Genomic DNA, 20,828 nt, shown 5'->3' with positions numbered 1-20,828 from the left:
CAATAGAGTTCAGAATGTCTATGAATGCTGATCCCAATGCATCTTTTTCATTATCAACATGGATATTAAAATCACCAACAATTAAAACTTTATCTGCAGCCAGTACTAATAAAATCTGCAAATTCTGTAATACAGTCTGTATGGTGGCCTTTATACAGTAGCCAGTACAAACATCACCGGGGATTTATCATTAACACTTGTTTCTCTGGATAATGTTATATGAAGCACCATTACTTCAAACGAGTTATACTTGAAGCCTGCCCTCTGAGAAATACTGAAAACATTGTTATAAATTGAAGCAACACCTCTCCCTTTACCTTTTGGACGTAGCTCATGTTTATAACAGTAATCTTGGGGGGTAGACTCATGTAAAGTAAAGTAATGTAATCATCAGGTTTTAGCCAGGCTGGTGCCTTAAAAATCTGACCAGATACTGACCATATATAAAATCATCTTCCATTAAGTGTGAGTCCTATACGTGTGTCTGTACAAGACAGTAATATACCGTAACATTCAGGAAGCCTGACAACACTGAAACTCATTCTAACGCACTCAAGCACAAACTCAGGTCAAGAATGAGAGCGTTGTATTGAAAGTCAAACACATGAACAATTGCACTGTGACCGTAAGGCAACTATGAGTTTTCCCAGCAAAAATCTATTTTTACCCATATATGGCTTAAATTGATTCCACAATTATTACTGTTTTGTAAATAATAAATGAATAAGCAAGGGATGAGAAAACAACAACAAACAGCTCAAAGCCCTTTGATATGTGACTCTAAGGCTACTGAAAATGTGTTTAGTGAAGTCCAGTTTGGTCATCTTAGTACATTAATCAAATCAAAACAAACTAGTCAGTATAGTTTCTAGAGGTTTAAAAAAAAAAAAACATTTAATAACTGAACAAACACTGATCTGCTGCCATTTCAACAAATCTGCTGATAATGAGAACCTGATTTACTGAAGCGTTTGTCACGGAGTCAGCATCAGCTCCAGCGTCGGTCGAGTCTCTCATGCACCGGGGCTCATCTGGCATCCAAGCGCATGGACTATTTTCACAAGTGCTAGTTACTCTGACCGAGGCAGACGTATTCAGACGCTGCAAACGGACGAATGATCCTCTCACACAGTTATTGCATGCTGAGTTAGTTGTGCTCTGAAGCGGACGATCCTCTCCTGAAATGACATTCAGTTCCACAAAGATCTGTGATCAACACCCACAGCAGCTAAACCTCATTCTGTGTCACCAATGTCCATCTGAACCTCCTTCAATCAAAGAGAACATCGCACAACAGAAACGTCTGATGTTCACACACATTCAGAACACAAGTCATGATTGACAGAAGAATTAAAACCCCTAAAGGAAAAGCTAAAACCACTTAAAACCGTGACTCTCTCTCGCTCGACTTCCCTCACAACGCACCGATGGTCTCTATTCCTTTCAGGACGTCGTAGATCTCTTTGGGCAGGATAACGTAGCTGTCTCCCAGCGCCGCGTCCCTCTGGACCTCGCTCATGGCTCTGAAGCGCTCCAGCTGCCTCTCCTGCCGCCTGCACTTCTGCTGCACCGTCTTCAGTCTCTTGCGCAGCTTCTCCATCTGCTCCTGCAGCTGCTCGATGCGTCTCTTCTGCTGCAGCGTGTCCTCCACCGTGTAGTTGTGGTCGCAGGAGACGAAGGCGCTGGTGTGGAGGTCCGGCAGGGCTGTGGACGGGCAGAGCTCTGCTTCAGACGGACGCACCGCCGGCGTCTCTTCGGCGTCAGACAGCGGCAGGCTCAGAGAAAACTCCATGTCTGGGCTCAATGTTTCCTCCAGAGGCGCTGCCTGTGAACAACGGAGGGCAAATTATGTTCTTTTTTTCTCAGCAAATGTGCTAATGGTGAGATTTATAGGGCTCATATGATGGGAACTCAAAGGCCGTGTCCCGAATGGAGCGCTTGATGCAGACTTGCGCTCGCAGCATTTGGGACAGGGCCGTGTTTTACCTGAACTTTGGAGAAATGAGAGTTGAGCGTTTTGTGATCCAAACACTCAAACCACATTCAGAGGTGGTCAAAAACACGCGTGACCACTGAATCATTAGCGTTTACGTTTCAAATCCATCCTGTACAAAAGTGAGACGTCCGCTCATCTTCACCCAACCACTTTACCAGCTGAGAATGATGATACTGGGTCAGTTTACCCAATAAATAAACTTCTGTCATTTACTTCTAAGACCTACTTTATACTGTGCTCGGCTGCTGTTTTCCATGAAAGTGGACGGTGGACTATCAAGCTCCAAAAACGACAAAAAGCTCTTGTTTATGAGACAGAGCCAATGGAACCAATGGCATTTGGCAATACAGACATCTAATAAGAGCAACGAGTCTGAATATCCGCCTGAACCAATGAGATTAGAGGAGGGAGAGACAGATTTATATCATTCCTCCCATTAATCACATGACTTCAGGAAACTGTACATATACAGTATTGGGCACAAGTCCTATGGATTACTTTAATGATCCTTTGGAGCCCAGATCTGGAGCTAGACACCCTCATTTTACATGTATAGAGGTTAGACAATCATAACTGAGGTCATATCTAACTAATTAGTTATAATGGTTAGTTAGACAGATAACTACAGCATGTAGTTATGCAATAAATGTTAATGTTTTGCTGAACTGGGAGGGAAAAAAAACAGATTATCTGAAAATGACTGACATTACGAAAACAACCTTTTTAAATGTTTGTTCAGGTGTAAATCTCTGTGCAGTTTTTCTTTTGCCGTTTCTAGTTTCAAGAGCACGACTAACACTACATTCTGTTATGAACACGTTCACCAATAACACCCATGAACACAAGAGGTTTGTATTAGTTTCTGTGCTAGAGTAACTGCGGTTTGAAGTCACGTCACCTGCATCTGCAGTCTGCTGGAGGAGAAGAGCGAGGGCACGGCGTTGTCCTTCAGCACACGGTTGTTGCACTCGCGCTTGAAGCAGTCTCTGGTGAAGTGCTGAGAGCAGATGTTGCTGTACTTGCTGGGCTTGAAGTTTCTTCTCTTCATAGCGGCCAGCCATTTCCCACAGACGTCCGGCCGGGCCAGAGGAAACCTGTGCAGGTGACGACAAACACCAGATTACATGCAATCACTAATAACCTCAAGATGGACTAATTCAGATCATCATCAAATCACTTGATTGTCACTCAACTATTTACCTGAGTGTAAAGTGAAAACCTACACAATACATCAGCGGAGGAGAGCGAACATATACACACTGTACAGACAAACAACACAGTGAACACAGGAAATATAACATTTACACATTTACAAAACGTACAGAATTACCGAAGACAGCTAACGTGTCTGTATGATGCCATATCCGTTACCTTCAGTATTGCTTTTTAATGAAATCTAATATTGTGTAAAATAAGGCTTCTCTTCATTTCAGCAATTTCATGTGCATTGCATTTGCTGTCATCAAAAGTGCTTATTTACTCGCCTCCTGTGTGACTCACAAAAGAAGATATTCTGAGGAATGATGGGAAGCAAAGAGTTTCGACTTCCAGTGTACGGATAAAAACACCGAGACATTTCTCAAAACATCTTCTTTTATTTTCCACAGAAGAAAGTCATTCAGGGCTTAAGGTGCATGAGGGGAAATAAATGAAGTCAGAATGATCACTTGCATACTGTAAGCACATCACTGAACACTAGTGCCTCAACACACATTAAAGATCGAACACGACAGCTGGTCTTTACTGGGAAACACATCAGTCGTGCTGTGAAGTTTCTAGCCAGTAAAGCTGAACTAGCACTGCAACAAACCGACCCAAGAACTGTGGACACAAAACAACCCCGAGCTTCGACAGAAACACATGCAACAGCACACGCAGGAGTGGAGCTCACTTATGAAAGGAGATGTTTTTGTCTTTGTGGTATCTGTTTTTGCATCCGTACGCCGAGCAGGACTGAACCATGTTTCCCTGCGATCGTAAAGCTGATGCTGAGGAGTAATGTTCGCTCTGCTCTTCTGTGGGAACAGGGTCCGGATGACTGCAGGCTTCAGGCTCGACGCTGAGAGTTTCGCTGAGAATCACGGCTCAGTCACCGCACCGCGGCCTCTGCCTCCCTGCAGACATGAACACTCCAAGTGTTGTAATCTTTTACAAATATGAAGTACAGTACCTGACATGCACAGGCAAACCTTCCCCAGTAATCGCTATAAAATCATCTGCACACACACACACACACACACACACACACACTGGCGATCGCAGTCGACTGTGATTGAGCGATCCGGAGCAGCGCGGAGAACAGTAACAGGCACCAGGTGACAGCCTGCAACAGTTTACAGCAGATCAGTGGCATTTCCCTGCTTTACACACAGTCGAGAGGTAAACCAGACAGTAATAGCTTAAAATAAGATCGTTATTATTTAGACCCATCTTACTTGACAAATCTAAGCGGAAGTCCGGGCCGCCAAGCCCCGCCCTTTTCATATGTATCTCTTCATGAGCAGTTCCGTTCAGCGCGCTTGCTTTGTTTCAGTGCTGGAGAATCCCTCGGATCTGATTGGCTGCGACATGATGACACCAGGAGGTCATCATCAGGTCACTGCTGCCACTGTAAATAAAGGGATGCATCTGATGGTGTGTTTGAAGCAATTTGTCATTAATACTGATCAAGCCAAGAAAACTGCAGATTCTGCTGCCATACACATGATATTACCTGGATATCTTAAAACAGTATTGGCAATTAATGAGGTGTCATAATCCAATCACATACATTTACTAATAGAATTAGCTTCTTTGCTACATCGCTTTGAAATACTTAATGAGGAGGCTCAGTCTCTCTCACTGGTGTTTTGTCTTTTTCTTCCTGTAATTTATTAGAAATGTTACCCTGTCTCACTGAAAATGAAATCCTAATCTGTCATTCACTTTAGATTTGTGACTGGAGAGCACAGATGTTTTTCTTCATTCTGACCATCATTTGGATTGAGTGTAAACCGCTCCAGCATCACTCAGTCATCTGTTGTGTTGTGCTGTATTGAGTGCAGAGGTGCATCACATGCACATGGGCTTGTGTTGTGTGTAAACAGGAAGAGACACACACTAGAACAGGATGCATGTGACGGATAGCAGACGCTTGTTTACTCACAAGGACTGAGTGTGAGACGTGCAGCAGCTCAAACACACACTATACCTGCGTCTGCTGCTTCACTGAAAACACCTAGTGAGGTATGTCAGCTTTTACACGTATGAAACAACTCGGTTTACAGTCATAAGCATTTCAGCTGTTCTTTGACACAGATGTGTGTTTGTCACAATGGCAGTGCAGTTTAATGCTCTCTCTCTCTGTCTGTCACATGAATGAAAACGTCCTTCAGTTTGTCGCATTATTATAATACGTGGATCCTGAACATACTATCCTGTTTTATCAAAAAGTCGGTTCAAATAAGAAAATTAACTTTAAGTTGACAACCCAAAGTCATCAGTGATAGCTTTGTCTCTTTATTTACATGCTGTATTTCTGTCCAAGCCTTTTACACACTATACTAACCTAACAGACACCCTTATGAGAGTAAACATTGATAATGAAGAATCCTATGAGCGACTGATAACATGTCTGTGGTGTGTTGTACCACCAGAGGGCGGTGAAGCATCACAGAAGCCTGTATTTTCCTCCCCGCTGAAGCCCAGTCCAGACGCCACAGGACAGGAACGCTTACAGTTTTTTACAATCATGTTTGCTCTAATAACCTTCGTGTAATTTTTCAAAACTCTAGACACAAAACTCAAAACAGTCATGATTTGTAACACAGGCTGTCCAGTGTTCAAAACGTTGCATATTGCGTTCATATCTTTAAAGAAGCCTTGCACTTGCAGAAGCATTGGTTAAAAAAACTCATTTATTATGAAATATCATAGGAACGTTACTTTAGATCAGCCGCACACAAGATACCCATAGTTTCTCTGTTTACTTCTTAATACAATCATTAAATATAGCTGTTCAAAACACATGATGCAGCTTTCATTGTGGTTCCAGACATTCATACATCATTGTAATAGACTAGAGAGAAGAGTACAGACTCACAACAGGTTTTTCAAAAAACTTTAAATTAGAAACAATTAGATAAGAAACAAAGAAAAGAAAAAGCTACGGTAGGCCTACAGTAAAATCTCAACTGGAGTGTTCCTCACTTTCTCATCCACATCATAATGTATGTTTTCTTCAGCTAAACATCTTCTGGCATGGCAAATACAGGTGTCCTCCTGTGATATCACTGCAAGCATCATCTATGGCCTGGAGAAGAGGGACTTGTTTGTGAGGGTTTCTATTGTGAACCTTGCACCTCCATGTGGAGAACAATTCCTCAGTCGGGTTACAGTAAGGAAAGCGGAGTATGGGGTAAATACAAGGTGATAATGTGGATGGGCCTGAAACCATGATTGCACTCAGTGCTGTTGTTAGGAATTCTGGGCCCATTGCACTGATTTTGTTATGGGGTCCCCTCATTCAGTGAGGGGTGGTCGGGCCCCCAGCGAACATCGTTCTGGCCCCTCTCAACCGCTGGGCTCTCAAACTCTCCTCCATGTCATGGCCAGGGTAAAGCCTGCCTCGTCCAAAAATATGAATGGCTTTCATCAGCTTCCAGCTCTATCACCCTCTAAAAAGACAGTTATTGTAGGAAAAACAAATACTGATAACAATGATATAGAATTTTTTTTTCTCCTAGCAACAGGCATCTTGAAACTGATCATACCTGAACATACTCAGCTGCTTCACTTTCATAATCTAAACATTCAATATTGTTCATCATTTTCATAAAAACTATGCTTCAAGAGTAATGCAACAGTTATGTAGCATTTTGAGCAGTTGTATCAGTTGATAGTTAGATCTTTGTAATGAAATGAATAGACACTCAATTCAGATGTAATGTGTGCGTGCATTTTGAAATAGTAATATTTTAACATTTTGAACTGATGATTTTAGTTCAGTGAACAACAGATCTTTGGTTCATGTGTATCGTATCCAAGCATTTGGACAAAGTGTTAAGTGTTTTGAAAAATGTGCATTTTGATCATCGGTTGTGAATTATGTGTCTAGAGTTTTGAAAAATGACATGAAGGTTCTGTTATTAGTGCAAAAATGGATTAGACTGATTATAGAATTTATAGCTCAGTACATGTATATTTCATTTAAACATGCAAAGAAATGACTATTTAACCCCGATCCAGAACTCATGACACACTTGTATCTGAAGTCGGTCGCACGGTTTCCCTCGGGCATAAACACACTCATAAAACCCGTTTCTTTCCAAGCGCTTCTTTGGCGGCGCTGGTTTTAATCTGAACTAAAAATGTACAGCGTCTCCAAATCCACATGGTTTGAAATCAAAGTGTGGAAATGAGGACGCTTGGCTTCTCACCGGGGCTATTTCAGCGTCTCATATATTCGCATGTCTCTATTGACATCTAATTACAGTAATACCCACCTACACCAGGAATTACAGCAGATAAGGCTCTCAGACGGCAGCTATTACTGTCAGACGCTGGAGCGGAGCATGGCTGTGTTGGTGAGCAGATACCAGCGGTTCTCTAAGATATCACAGCTGATTCTGCATGAAGCAGAAGGGAATATCAGCTTGTCTGATGGTGCTTTGGGCCTGAGGTGCACATGAATGTGGTGTGATTGATTGGCCCGTGGCCATGGAGATGCGCTGCTGCGGGATCCAGAAGCGTTCGACAGAACACCCACTCCTTCAACACTCAGCCCAGTCTCACTCGTCGCACATCCTCAGCAGGGATTGTGTCGAGATGAAACAGACGGATCTCTGGGGTTTTCTAGCTTCTGTCAGCTGCATTTGATTCGATGACATTTTACATTCGAATGTTACTATATTAACCTCAAGGCTGATGTATTCTTCAGATTCTCCATTCTGCGCTCTTCATTTCAAGAGGTCGTGGTCGTTTCCTATTTAGTTTAAGAGTTATCTAGATTTCATTAGAAAATATGAAACGTTGCATCTGTAATAGAGTTGCTAAGCGGTTTGGAGTGGTTTTAGCATATGGCTACGCAGTTGCTAGGGTGTTCTGGATGGTTGCTAGGTAGGTGCCTCTCTGTAGGAAGGTTCTAATGAATCAAACCTGACTTCAGATTCAGAAAGATCTGTTTATATGAACCTTAAACGCTGCAATCTGATTCACATACTCATTTACATGTGCATTACATTAACAAAACCTCAGCGCATACACAGCATTCAGAACTGGAGAAAATATGAAAAGTGTAGTTTTGTAATTGTAGTTTTTGCCTTGATGACATATATAGAAATAAAACAGATTTTAAACAAAGATTTAGTAAATATTCAATCTCCTCCTCTGACCAGTTCATAAGATGTAAATAAATACATGCATATTCATAAGATGTATGTAAACATACTACGACTGTCAGGCGATTACATTTTTTATCTACTTAATCACAAATTAATTGTACATCAATTCTGGCTGAGAAATTACCCCCCAAAAGATCATTTAATGTCATTATTGTGTTGAAAAGCATTGAATTGACATTACAAAAAAAACAGCTTTAGAAAGAAATATTTTGATTCAACGCAAGTAAATGTGTAAAACCATCCGAAGCGCAGCGTCCTCAACGAACACTAAACCCGTCTGTCTCTAATAGCGCTTCAGAGCCGTGTTTGAGGATCATTCATCATGTGCAGAACTCACAAACACAGGAAATACGTCATGAAAGGAGACGAGTGGTCAAATGCAAAGAGCGCAAGTGTGGGTATTGGGACGACTCTCTTAATGAGTCACTGAATCACTGACTCGATTCCTTCAGTAACGAATCACTGCTGTGTGCTGGTCAGAGACGCTCAACTGTTCTGCTGTGGTTTTGATTGGAACTATTTTTGTTTGTGAAATGGATCAAAACAGACACTACTGACAATACTGTATCTTAAACACAATACCAACTTCTTCTTTACTGAACTATTACATCAATATCACATGAGTAATGGTGCAGATGTTGGGGAAAAGCAGCACTCTTGCTGGTGTGATATTGCTAAACTATGTCATATGATATACAGTGGGTACGGAAAGTATTCAGACCCCCTTAAATTTATCTGCAAAAATGTCAACGATTCTGTGTTTTTCTGTCAATATGGGGTGCTGTGTGTACATTAATGAGGAAAAAAAATTAACTTAAATGATTTTAGCAAATGGCTGCAATATAACAAAGAGTGAAAAATTTAAGGGGGTCTGAATACTTTCCGTACCCACTGTAAATATAAGAGGGTCATTTATTTTTTGTGCTCGTTTCTTGAATTTTAGGCTCATTTAAGTGCATTCTAATAGACTCCATCACACATCATGTTCATCAGCAGCTGCATCAGACAGGTCTGGACGATTAATGCCTTAACCATAATGCATTATTTTAAATCAACAGCAATAAAACCCAAACATCATGGCACTGCACATGTGCACGAGGTATTTTTGAATCAGATTTAAAAGCTAGTTGGATTCTTCATCACATCAGCATCAGTCAGTAGTAGTGATGAGTGAGTAAGTGAGCAGCACAGTCATTTCTTCAGGCTTGTGGGAACAGGGTTTTACCCTTCATCTACATGAGCTGTGAATGCAGGGCTACCTAATGAGATGAAGGATAACAGAGGCTGAAGACACGCATCGACACGCCGTGAATCGTCTGCTGGTGAAACGCAGGAATGAATCCAGACGCACACCGCAGTAACGAGCATTTCTGTGTCTGTCTGCGCTTCAGGCGCTCGCAGCACATTTGAGGCTGAAAGATGTTCAAAATGCTTCATTTGATTAGCAACAACATTCTCCTGGCTTCAAGGCAAACACATTTCAAATTAGAGTAAAAGTAATTAGAAAGGAAAGGAGTTTTTGCGAAGCACGCTGGGTTCTGTATGTTGAACAGACACACATATGATCCAGTGGTTGTCTGGTTGTCTTACTGTAATCAGCACCTGCGGTGTCCGTGGCTTCGTCTGCGGGACTGTTATGGGTTCAAATACACGTTGCAATCTTGTAATAGTGAGAATCTGCCAGAAGGTCATCATTTACTGTCTTTTCTTTCCAGGTGCTGTTTCAATGACATAAGCTTCCTTAGAGAGAACATGGTTGAATTGATTTCGACAGAACCTACAGAATCTGTATTCTTGCATGTATTAATATTGAACTTTACTGTGAACAATTAAGCCCTACTTTTTCTAAAGCAGCTTCTTTTCTTTCAGTGCTCGCAGTGCTGTTGCTCTCTGATCTGAGATCAGCTGGTGTTTATGAGCTCCATGTGATGTTTGTGTGGCGTAACAATAACAACCATTAGATAAATGACTCTGATTTGAATTTATTGTCAAATACGTACAATTTTTATTACTTTAACCTGTGAACTTGTCTGTCGATCAATGTGTCTGCCTTAAAGATGTCCGTCCACCTTGAACTCTTATGTATTTTAGCATCATATTCACTAATGGGATGGACATTTCCCATGTGACACGAATTTATTTTCTTAATAACTAACAAAAGAGCTTTACCACACACACACACACACTCACACACACACACACACATGTACACGCGCGCGCACGCACACACATACACACACACACACACACACACACTACACACACACACACTAAGCGAGTGGACTCTGAGTAAATGAGCTCAGGCTCAGGCAGCTGATGTCATTGCTGCTGATAACAGTTTTCAGATGTGTTTTTGTGCGCTGCGGCCAGCACAAGGGCGATTTATTCCATTACACACTACACAGGCATTAAGGCCTGTGCCAAATAATCTCGCAGTGATGTCACAGTGGATGTGTGGGGTCACACAGCTCGCAGACACCGCTGAACCTCGTAATGCTTCACACAGAGAAGGATGTCGTGTGTCGCGTCACTACTACAGTGTGTTTCTCATTCATAGTCAAGCTTATACTGCATTACATTCAAGATACAACACGTCAGGATTACGCTTTAAAATCACTTTCAGTTTCGGCTGCTGTTTATGGTGACTTTTCCATCAGTAACACACGTTTTCAATTATTGTTTGATGTCTAACATTTGGAGACAGATTGAATGCTTGTCCAAAAAGGCTTCGAAGTAATCTATTACTGTTTGGCTTTCTTTAATAGAATAAGTGGCTCTATGTGAGACGAGAGCTAAAGGTCTTTCTGTTAAACCCCTCGCTAGCTCAATCTCATCTTTCGTCAGAAGGGTTCTCATGGATACCGGGAAAATATTTGGATAAATGTAACACAGGGCTGCGCTAGCATTAAGAGCATTAAGAGCGATGCTCTCATCAGGAGAGCATGACCCTCCAGTGTGAGGTAATCGCTGGAGACCTGATGAAATCAATACTGTAAAAACAAATGGAAGTGCCTGAAGACTGCTTCACATTTCAAAGAGGTTCCGTGATTTAAAATGTTTTTTAACCTTACTTTCCAAAACAGCACGTCCTGTTAGCAGCACCAGAGTTTTGAAGCAGTGCTTGGTTCAAACGTGAACAGTGGCTGTATATAATGCAGATCTGTGAAAGTCAATGAGCAGCTAAATGAACTCTGGATTGCACCTCCTGTATCTCTCAGTGCTCAGTTATTTCAGATGGAGTAGAAGATTGATTTGTGTTTGACTTTGTAAAGCCTGTCCTACTTAAAAACAGATCTGAGATGACACAGAAAAATGTTAATGAGCTGTTAATGCCCTCATGAATCCTACAGGTTATTCCAGTTTAACGGACAGCCCTGTTATATGTACACAAGCCTGCTTGAGGTTTGATGTCAGACGTTTGGTTGGAACCGAGCCGAAACCAGCGAGGCCAGACCAAAGTGACCTTGATTTATCTTTCATTTCCTTCAGGATGCTTTTCATAGTCTAATACGTTTCAGCATGACCAATCGGATTAGATCTTAGATTAGAGCTGTTTAGGAATATTGCCTCTCCCAGATCCTCCAGAGAAAGCTCTCAGTCCTGCGCTGGAACAGCCATAGACACTCACTGACAGCCTCTGAGTCGCGACTAACACACTCCTCATCGGGCTAGTACTCTACATTCACACACGGCTGTATGTCAGTATTGAAAGAGTAGGTCATTCTGTCAGTACGAAAAATCTGGCAAGGTGAAGCCTTAAATTGCACACTATTAAATCAAATCAAGTCATATTAAATCATTTGAATATGACTGGAGCAAAACTGCATTCAGAGTTTGGAGGACTGGTTCACTTTAGAGGATATTTGAGCACTATAATAATCACTTCCCCATCAATAAAAACTAAAGAAAGCAAGCAAATTGAGAAACGTGATCCGTAGAAAACCTAGCGGACCAAACGAGACGGTATCTGAATAATCTGATCCACAAGAGAGGATCTTAACATCAACAAATGAGCCGAGTTTCAGTTCTGTCATCTTCACGTCCCTGATGAATCACCAGATCTACACCGTATTCTACAGGTTGGTCGTTTCCCCTAAGCTTCAGTACATTCCCATTTCATCATGCATTTAGCATCTTCTATCTGAATACGTTGCATTCCAACGTTGCATTTTTTTAGTTTTTGCATTCACTGGGAATTGAACCCAGTGTTGAATTGTATGGGAATTAAGTTGTAATTGCAATAAACGGTAAAGACAATTCAACTATATCCAGTGAACAATGAGGCGAGTATTTTGTGGACTACAGTATAGCAGTGTTTTGGAGGCCCCACATCGGAGCCAGAGGCCCGAGAGACAATCACCTGCTCTGCCTATAGGTGGCGCTGGCCCTGATCCACATTAGATATTATATAGCAAATATTTGGAAATTCTTAGAAATAGCTGTTACCTCCTCGCATCTTACCTTTCAGACTATTTCTTGAAATGAAATATATCTGCAGAATTGTGATGTTTCACCCACATGAACTCTTCAGCTCTCATTAGATGATGGCTTCTCTCAGCTCAGCTCGCCGCCAGCGAACATCTTCTTCTGCTTCCTTCCCTGAGCTCTCGTCTGTGCCTGGAAGATGCTGTGTTTCTTCACGATGCTGGAAATCATTGTGGATGATGTGTGTCGAGAGCTCTGAACTGGTGCTGGAACAACACTGGCGAAAGCCGTTTGAGATGTTAAATCAGTGAGGATGTCTCAGATCTTAAGCCTCAGGATCAATGATGCTGTAAGATGAGCATCGGTGCTCCTCAAGTTACTATTATTATTGTATTATTTTAATTTCATGTGTGTGTGAGAGCGAATCTCTCTTCAGCCACAGAATCAACAAAATGAAATTAGGGCTGTCCGTTTAACGCGTTAACTTAATTAATTAGTTATGAAAAAAATAACGCGATTAAAATATTTGAACGCATTTAACGCACTGGCCCCGCCCCCAGACATGTACGTCATCTCACATTTCCTACAGTTGACTGTTGACAAACATGATGCATATAAATAATCCATAAATGCAGTTATGCCCTAAAATTCAAGATATTGAGGCAAAAAATGCCCCTGTATGAGTCTGTGTCTCATATTTATATCATATGATAAGCGATATCACAGGAGCAGCGAGAGCAATATCACACGAGTGCTGTTTTTGTCCCGAATATCAGGAGTTTAAATGTGATTTTTATACAACAGTTCAGCAAGAAGTTAATATTGTGTGTTTTTGCTCAATTTTGCCAACGAAAATATTACCTAAAGCCACCGCAGAACTGTGCGTCTGTGATCAACACAGCGGTGTTTAGTTTCTGAATGAATCCGTATTTGCACGAATCGAATGAATGAATGACTCATAAAGAAATTTAACGCCACCTGCTGGAAGTTTTAGTTTCTTAGAGTATCATTTCATTTATTAAAAAAGGAATAGTTAAATAAATAAATATTAAAGGGATAGTTCACCAATAAATAAATAAATTCTGTCATAATTTACTCACCCTCATGTGGTTTCAAACCCGAATGACTTACTTTCTTTTGCACAACATAAAAGAAGGTGTCTTGAAGACTGTTGGTAACAAAGCTGTTTTGGTTACCAGTGACTTTCATTGCATGAACACAAAATACTAAAAAATAGATGTTTCTCTAATTATCTTCTTTTATGTTCCATATTATGTTCGGCTGTTGTAACCTATGTGTAATAAGTGTTATGTTGAATCAAATAAAATATTTATTTCTAAAGCCACTATTTCTAAATGTCTACTTGATAGTTTCTCGTTTAACACAATAATAGCTTTAAATAATCTTTTGTGGATATTTTCACAGCCAAATTTGATTTGCGATTAATTCAGGCTAATTAATCGCCGCAACATGTAATTAATTAGATTTTACAAAATAATCGACTGACAGACCTAATTCAAATATAAAATTATATATAAAAACTCTGAATGCTATAAAATATTTTTATATTTATATTTCTTTTTTCTGTTGTTCTAATTGAAGAACATGCCATTCTAGAAACATCTGGAATCACAAGATGAACCATGGTTCATTTAGACACTGGTCTGCCAATTAGCAGCCTTGTCATAATTACAGCAGAAACAGTGAGGGGTTGTTTTGGATAATTCGGGGTACTTTGAGCGCTGTGGTCTTATCAGTCACGGGTAAAGCGATCATAAACTCCCTCGAGAGCCCGTGCTGATCTGTAATAATCAACTAACTTATCTGCGATGAACGCTCGCGATGGGGAAGTAAAGGAGCGTTTCGTGCATCAGAGCTATTTCAGAATGACACGACATTCTTCTGAACTATGATTAATGATACGAAGAAACGAGCATTTCTCTGAGAAGTGGGATATGGGAGGGGAAACACCTCCAGATGCTGTAATCGTGGTTTCATCTCGCAGTTACAGGCAGTTATATTTACAGGAGGACGGTCCTCCTTCTTCTGTACAGTAAGAAGCAGAACTGTGTGGATGCAGGACAGTGTTGTGCTGGTGGTTTCCTCGTCGCCACAGTTCACGGTTCAGAGATCTAACTTCAGGTTGTTCACCTGAAATAGCAGCGCGCACACATCACCGCGAGTGTGTGTGTGTGTGTGTGTGTGTGTGTGTGTGTGTGTGGATCTAATGGCTCTGAGTTCCAATCTCATCTTTTGTTAAACAACTCTGGTCTCAGCACTGAAGCATACACACACACACCCAAGAGGGGGTGTGTCCCTCCTACTCAGATGTTGCAACCTTGATTACACACCCGCACCCTCCCAAAGCAAATATTTCAGGACACTGATCTCGCTTTCTCTTTCTCATGTTCAGCAGTTGCACTGATAATCACTCCAGAATGTTTTAAAAAATCCAGTTCTGCCCTGAGTGATGTCAGAGCAAGCAGTCATTTCAAATAAATAAGTAACAACTACAACATTACATAAGACATGACTTCATAGAAAGTCTTTGTATTTTCTAAGTGATTGTCCCTCTTCTGGGATGATGTCTGGTATGTGACGCGACAGAAAGCCTAAGAGTCTTCGGAGAGTCTAAAGAGGCTTCATCAGGCTGAGAACGGACGGAAGTCTTCGACCCAAACCCGCTTCTCCTGCCGCTGTGTGGGAAGCAAGGTGGGCGGAAGTAGAGTTAGTCATTCCCAAAAGACTAAGCATCCGCATAACTCAACACAAACACACCAGCAAACCTGCAGAACAAAACTTACTTTGTTGACTTGGAGCCTGAAGACATCACTTTGTAAAGTATCTGCATTCTCAGCGAATATAAATATATAAATCACGCTGAGAAGCCAGTGTTTCTTTGGCTTGTGTTTTATGGGTTTGTCATGGTTTTCAGCCCGTGTAACTCCGGTCAGTGTACAGTACGCTCACGGTAGGAGAGATTCCCCTTCACCTCCTCACCTCTGACTTTTACTTTCACAATGACCCAGACAGACGTTCCTTGTGCTTTACTGGAAGTGCCGCTCATCTTTATGGGAACGGCTTTGACACGCAGGGTGGGCGGCAGTGCTGACTGTGTTTCTCACACAAGCCCATAGTTACAGGACCTGGCGGAGGCACAGAATATGTTCATGACCCTTGTTAAGATAACTGACTAATGACTTCTGCCCAGACTGTCCTGTCTTCTCTCAAATGCCAGATTTGTGTGTGTGAAGTTGCTCATGTATTGGTCTGTGTGTACACACACAAAAACTGAATTATGGTATTAAAGAAAGGCATGACATGAGCAAGACGTTTCAGAAACCTACTTCTCTTTATTGTTGATAAAAAAGAAAACAAGCGAACAATGAACAGCATGTTATTTTGAAGCAAATACACCAACACAGCGAGGCAAGTCGCCCCTCAGTCACACGTCCCCGTCAGTCGCTCGAGTTTTGTGTAACTCTCTCGAAGATGCCAAATGAGCTCCAGAACTGGCCGTCACAATCTGACACGGTTCCACAACAGTAACACATCTTTGACTTAAAATGCTCTGTCATGAAAGTCACACTAGCGTGAATCTGATTTGGGATCAAGACTGAGAAGATCATCGTTACACAAACGGCCTTCTGTACACGCAAGGCAAACAGAGTAAACTCACTGAACAAAGTACTTGCGTTCTTCAGTATGTGTATATATGACACATGGTTAAGAAAAAAGACTTCGTGGTCTGCCAACATTTTCTTCGTTTTAAAATGAACAATGCAATCAGTCTTTAGATTTGAATCAAAACACAGCCATACAGTCCCATGAAATAACAAAAACATGGGAGCGATCGATCGCAACACTCTTAAAGTTAGGGTTAAATAGAGGAACACCGAACAATCATGAACAAATCAAGGACCAGTGGAAAAACTGGAGCACTCGGTGGACAAATGTACCAACAGCAGGCGTGTACGAACACAAACCAGCAACACAGAAACGCTTGGAGCCGAGCTCAAATAAAACACCACCACACTGCTCAAGAAAACCACTTCAATAAATAAAGTACTGGAATGATACAAAGCAATACAGTAGGTACTGTACACACACTATTCTTAAACAAAACAATTTTGTACAAAAATACAATACGTTTGTGACATCAAAATCCTTATTCAAGTTTAAAAAAATAAATATCTTCTTGTTGCACAAGGTTATTTGACAGTTCTAGTACCAGTCTCCGGTATCCCTACCAAAAAGCTGCAACTGAGCTACGTTCGTTCAGAGACACACTAAACACGCCAGGGACTCGTTAACTACTTTCTCTGTTTGCTTTCATCATTAGACAGACACAAAGCAGGTTCGCCGTGATGTTATCAGACCATCCTAACCATCAGAAGAGTTAGAGAAATGTTTGCAGACTCGATATGTTTTGACAGTAAATCACAGACGTGTCAACAGATTCAAGCCGGGGTGTGAAGCAGAAAAAAAGAAAAGTATTCAAGTGCAGAATTCCTACATGAGTTTTTGTTCCCTTTGTGATCATCCCACCCGCAGTGCATTTGCATCCCTGTCACTTTGGCCTTTTCGACAAAAAACTGACCCGAACAACTTCAAGTCCAAAGAAAGGTCGAAGAACGCACTCAGTACTTTGGGAGCATGTGCAGGTTTACAAGAAGGACATTCCTGAAGAAAAGTAGGGTCGCTCTCGCGCGTCTCTGACGGGTCTTCCCCTGTCTCGACCCTTCTCCACTTTCTGGGACGGGGTTGAGAGAGACAGAGAATGAGCGCGAGAGAGCGGCCAGGAGATAAAGAGAAAGTCTTGTGGTTTCAGCAGCTGCTGCTCTCGCCGCTCTTGGCCATGCCGGCTGAGCTGACGGCGATGTGGCAGCCATTAGTGACGTGATTCATGACTTTCTGTTTGAGCTGAGCCACCTGCTCTCTCAGGATGCTGGCGGTGGAGGCCAGGTCCGAGTTCTGCGTCTTCAGCACCTTGACCTTCTCCTCCAGCCGCGAGATCCTCTCCAGCTTCCTCTTGCGGCACTTGGAGGCGGCGATGCGGTTCCGCAGCTTCTTGCGCTCCGCCTTGATCCGCTCCTGGGTCTCCAGGTTGATGGGAGAGAGCGAGGGTGGGGAGCTGGCCGGGTCGGCCCCGGGCAGGTGAGGGACCTCGGGCACTGTCTGCGGAGCGTCCGGGCCTCGAGTCTGAGGGCCGTGGGGCGAGGCGTAGGCCATCTGGCCGCCGGGGTAAGAGGAGGGCAGCTGGTTGGGGTTGTAGCTGCTCAGGTTGGTGTAGATGGGCATGTCTGCGCCCGGCATCAGGTTCCTCTGGTAGGAGCCCTGGATGGAGGAGGAGGGCGACATGGGGGCCCCCACCAGCTGGTTCTGCTTGTGCAGATCGGCCAGAGCTTTGACGAAGCCGTCTGCGAATCCCTCCTGCTCGTTCGTGGCCTGGTTTCGGTACATGAAGGGATTAGCAGACGCGTTTGGAGCTGGGCTTGTAGTAACCAGTCCCTGGTTAGACTGGATAATCAGGTGCTCCAGATCTGGAGAGGACAGCTTCAGGAGGTTCATGTCTGGAGAAGACATCAGTGAGCCGTTGGGATTGACGCTCATGCCCAGACCGCTGGGGCTGTTGAGTTTGAGGCTCGAGGCGTTTCCCAGGCTGTGGGAGAAATGATGCGACATGTTGTTCTTCTTGCTCATAATCTTGTGGCCTTGGTATCGATTGTAATCTGGAATTTGCCCAAAGTTGGGAACGCTATCATCGTGATAGAAGGGCGTTTCCATCTTACCCGTCATTGAAACAGCAAGACAGATTCCTCACAAGACATAATACGCCGAGAAATTATCTGAGCTGCACGTTTTCAGCCATCCACTGCGAATGATCTGAGCTGTTCGAATTTGGAAGGGCATCCAGAAGTCCTGAGCATTAAACCTACAAAAGAGTAGAAAAAGATGAGGAAAAATAAATCAAAGCATACTGCAGTAAACAATCACGGTATCATTTCTAATATAGCGAATAGCAACGTTGATGATAGAATGAATGATTAAGTGTTTTATAGTAAGTTGATGTGATTAATAAATCTCAATCATTCGACTAAAACTTACATATGTACGATTCACACACACACATCAAACCACCTGTGTGCCTCTGGCTCTAAATGATCAGACTGTCATTAAAACGATGAAACCAGGAAGCTTCGTTACAGTTCCAGTACTTCCCGTCAATAAAGACTTTCCTGGGCTTCATCCAAACAGCTGAGCGCTTCTCTTGCACTTTCTTATTCACTTCGCCACATGGTCGTTAGAAACCCCGTCAAGACTCCATGAATAACCAGCAGATCGAGTCACTTACTGTGTGTAGGTCGATATAACGCGAGGAAAAGCCGCGGATCGATCAGCTCGGATCAGCTGAAGAAGCTTCCCACGAAACAATCCACTGCGTCAAAGCTCCGGTTAGTCACGCTGTAAAGCGACCGCGCAGATGTGTAACCCACGCACCGCGCCGCGCCGTGACAAGCGATGAATCTGTCCTCTCCTCTCCTCTCCGCAGCGCTGCGCTTCCTCGTCTGCTCGCTGTCAGAAGACTGTCAGAAGACTGTGGGACTTTCTGCTCGGCTGATTATTAATAACACACGCCCTTCTGTTCTGCTCTCCAGTTCCTGAAACTAGAACGCCTCCTCGCGCTGAAGCGTCGCGTTTATTGGCCGGCTGTCGTGATGTTCAGCTGCAGGGTCACGTGATCGCGGGAAGAATATGTTTTATGCATATGCGCTAAATATTACGCGTTAGTTAAATGTCAACCTAAATGCCACGTGTATTTAGCAGAAATGGACTTTCTCCAGCAGCTTTTGAATTAGCTCAAATTTACTGAACAGCAATTTTACTAAGCAACAAAGTGTTGTGCAATCAAGAACAATACAGTAAAAACAGAATTAAATAGAATTAGTCAAGTGTTTAAAGAATATGGACTCATGAAACATTGTAAAGCATGCAAATAAAACCCCTGTTCATCTCAAACAACATCATATGGGGAAAAAATGGAGAAAAAAATGTGTTCAATATATTTCCAAATACCTTGAAAAGCAGACATATGAAAAGACAGAAAGAACATGTATGCGTTTTTTGTGATTTGCTTAATATTCTATGTTAATACTTTCCTTCACATCATTTATATTTAGGCTATCTATCAAATTTAAGGCACTGTAGCTCATTTATATATATATATATATATATATATACATAAAAATCTCTGTTTTTCTGCATTTATCTCCACTTTAGATGATGCAGCGACTTTAAACTTGGTATTGTGTATGAATGGCATGGCTATGACAAACTGCCTGTGATGTGCATCGTTTGTAAATCACAATCATATTCAGCCTGAACAATTAAAACGTTCATAACTACTACACACTGTCCATCATTACTGACACTTTTATACATAGTATCTGGAAATTGTATAGTGTAAACTACATAAACGGTACATTTGTAAATAACATATCTGCACATTCATTTAAGCAATTATATGTTTTTTCCCTCTATATTTCTATTTCTGTATATAGTGCATTATTTATTTTTCTGTTTTTCTTATATTAATGTTATTTCATCTTTACTGTGTAATTCTATGTATGTCTGCAGTATGTGTGCACTTTCTTCTACACTGGAAGCTCCTGTCGCCAAGTCAAGGTCCTTGTGTGTGTAAACATACTTGGTAATAAAGCTCTTCTGATTCTGATTCTTTGGATAAAAGCATCTTCTAAATAAACACACTATGGGTGGTTAGCCTCCAGCGGGTCTGACATGTTTGGCCTGGTCTCGCTCCCCAGACGCTTCACTTCCAGTGTCGTTTCCCCGTCTGTATTAGTTAGCCGCTCCAAAGGTGATCTGCTCCGGGGTATTTAACTCCCCCATCAGTCACACAACTGCATTTTTAATGAAACTGATTGTTTAGGGGTTTTGTGTGTGTGTGTGAGTGTGAGTGAGTGTGAGTGTGTGTGTGTGTGTGTGTGTGTGTGTGTGTGTGTGTG

General features: G+C 42.1%; 2 protein-coding genes across 3 annotated transcripts in view; both read right to left on the bottom strand.

The window, feature by feature from the left end:
* The window catches only part of LOC107684196 (THAP domain-containing protein 1-like), a gene marked incomplete at its 3' end in the record, with an annotated part of 24,904 nt that extends 20,410 nt beyond the window's left edge, over positions 1–4,494 (bottom strand). Inside the window, exons 1-5 of the mRNA XM_016480406.1 lie at positions 4,432–4,494; positions 4,245–4,319; positions 3,888–4,110; positions 2,895–3,090; positions 1,426–1,825 (exon numbers count right to left, since the gene is read on the bottom strand). Coding sequence (XP_016335892.1) covers positions 1,426–1,825; positions 2,895–3,090; positions 3,888–3,958 — 667 coding nt within the window. The remainder of the gene's footprint in view (positions 1–1,425; positions 1,826–2,894; positions 3,091–3,887; positions 4,111–4,244; positions 4,320–4,431) is intronic.
* A 12,976-nt stretch (positions 4,495–17,470) lies between these two features.
* On the bottom strand, positions 17,471–19,431 carry LOC107684195 (transcription factor AP-1-like). Of its 2 annotated transcripts, XM_016480405.1 has the most exons (3): positions 19,157–19,428; positions 18,594–18,736; positions 17,471–18,463 (listed from the first exon to the last, which is right to left on the bottom strand). In XM_016480405.1, exon 3 carries the CDS (start codon positions 18,412–18,414, stop codon positions 17,629–17,631), a length of 786 nt encoding a protein of 261 aa, XP_016335891.1. In that variant the 5' UTR covers positions 18,415–18,463; positions 18,594–18,736; positions 19,157–19,428; the 3' UTR covers positions 17,471–17,628. The 2 variants fall into 2 exon arrangements, with proteins under 2 accessions (XP_016335891.1, XP_016335890.1); XM_016480404.1 differs by having other exon boundaries at positions 17,471–18,736; positions 19,157–19,431.
* Between the last annotated feature and the right edge of the window lie 1,397 nt (positions 19,432–20,828).

Source organism: Sinocyclocheilus anshuiensis, unplaced genomic scaffold, assembly GCF_001515605.1.
Source record: "Sinocyclocheilus anshuiensis isolate Anshui unplaced genomic scaffold, SAMN03320099.WGS_v1.1 scaffold3980, whole genome shotgun sequence".
In the NCBI taxonomy this organism is placed as follows: domain Eukaryota; kingdom Metazoa; phylum Chordata; class Actinopteri; order Cypriniformes; family Cyprinidae; genus Sinocyclocheilus; species Sinocyclocheilus anshuiensis.
Note: the sequence above shows the minus strand (reverse complement) of the source record. Positions and strands in the feature narration are given on the sequence as shown.

What these genes read in the sequence shown, in the direction of transcription:
- LOC107684195 (XM_016480404.1), bottom strand. Translation starts at nt 18,600, where the DNA reads ATGACGGGTAAGATGGAAACGCCCTTCTATCACGATGATAGCGTTCCC.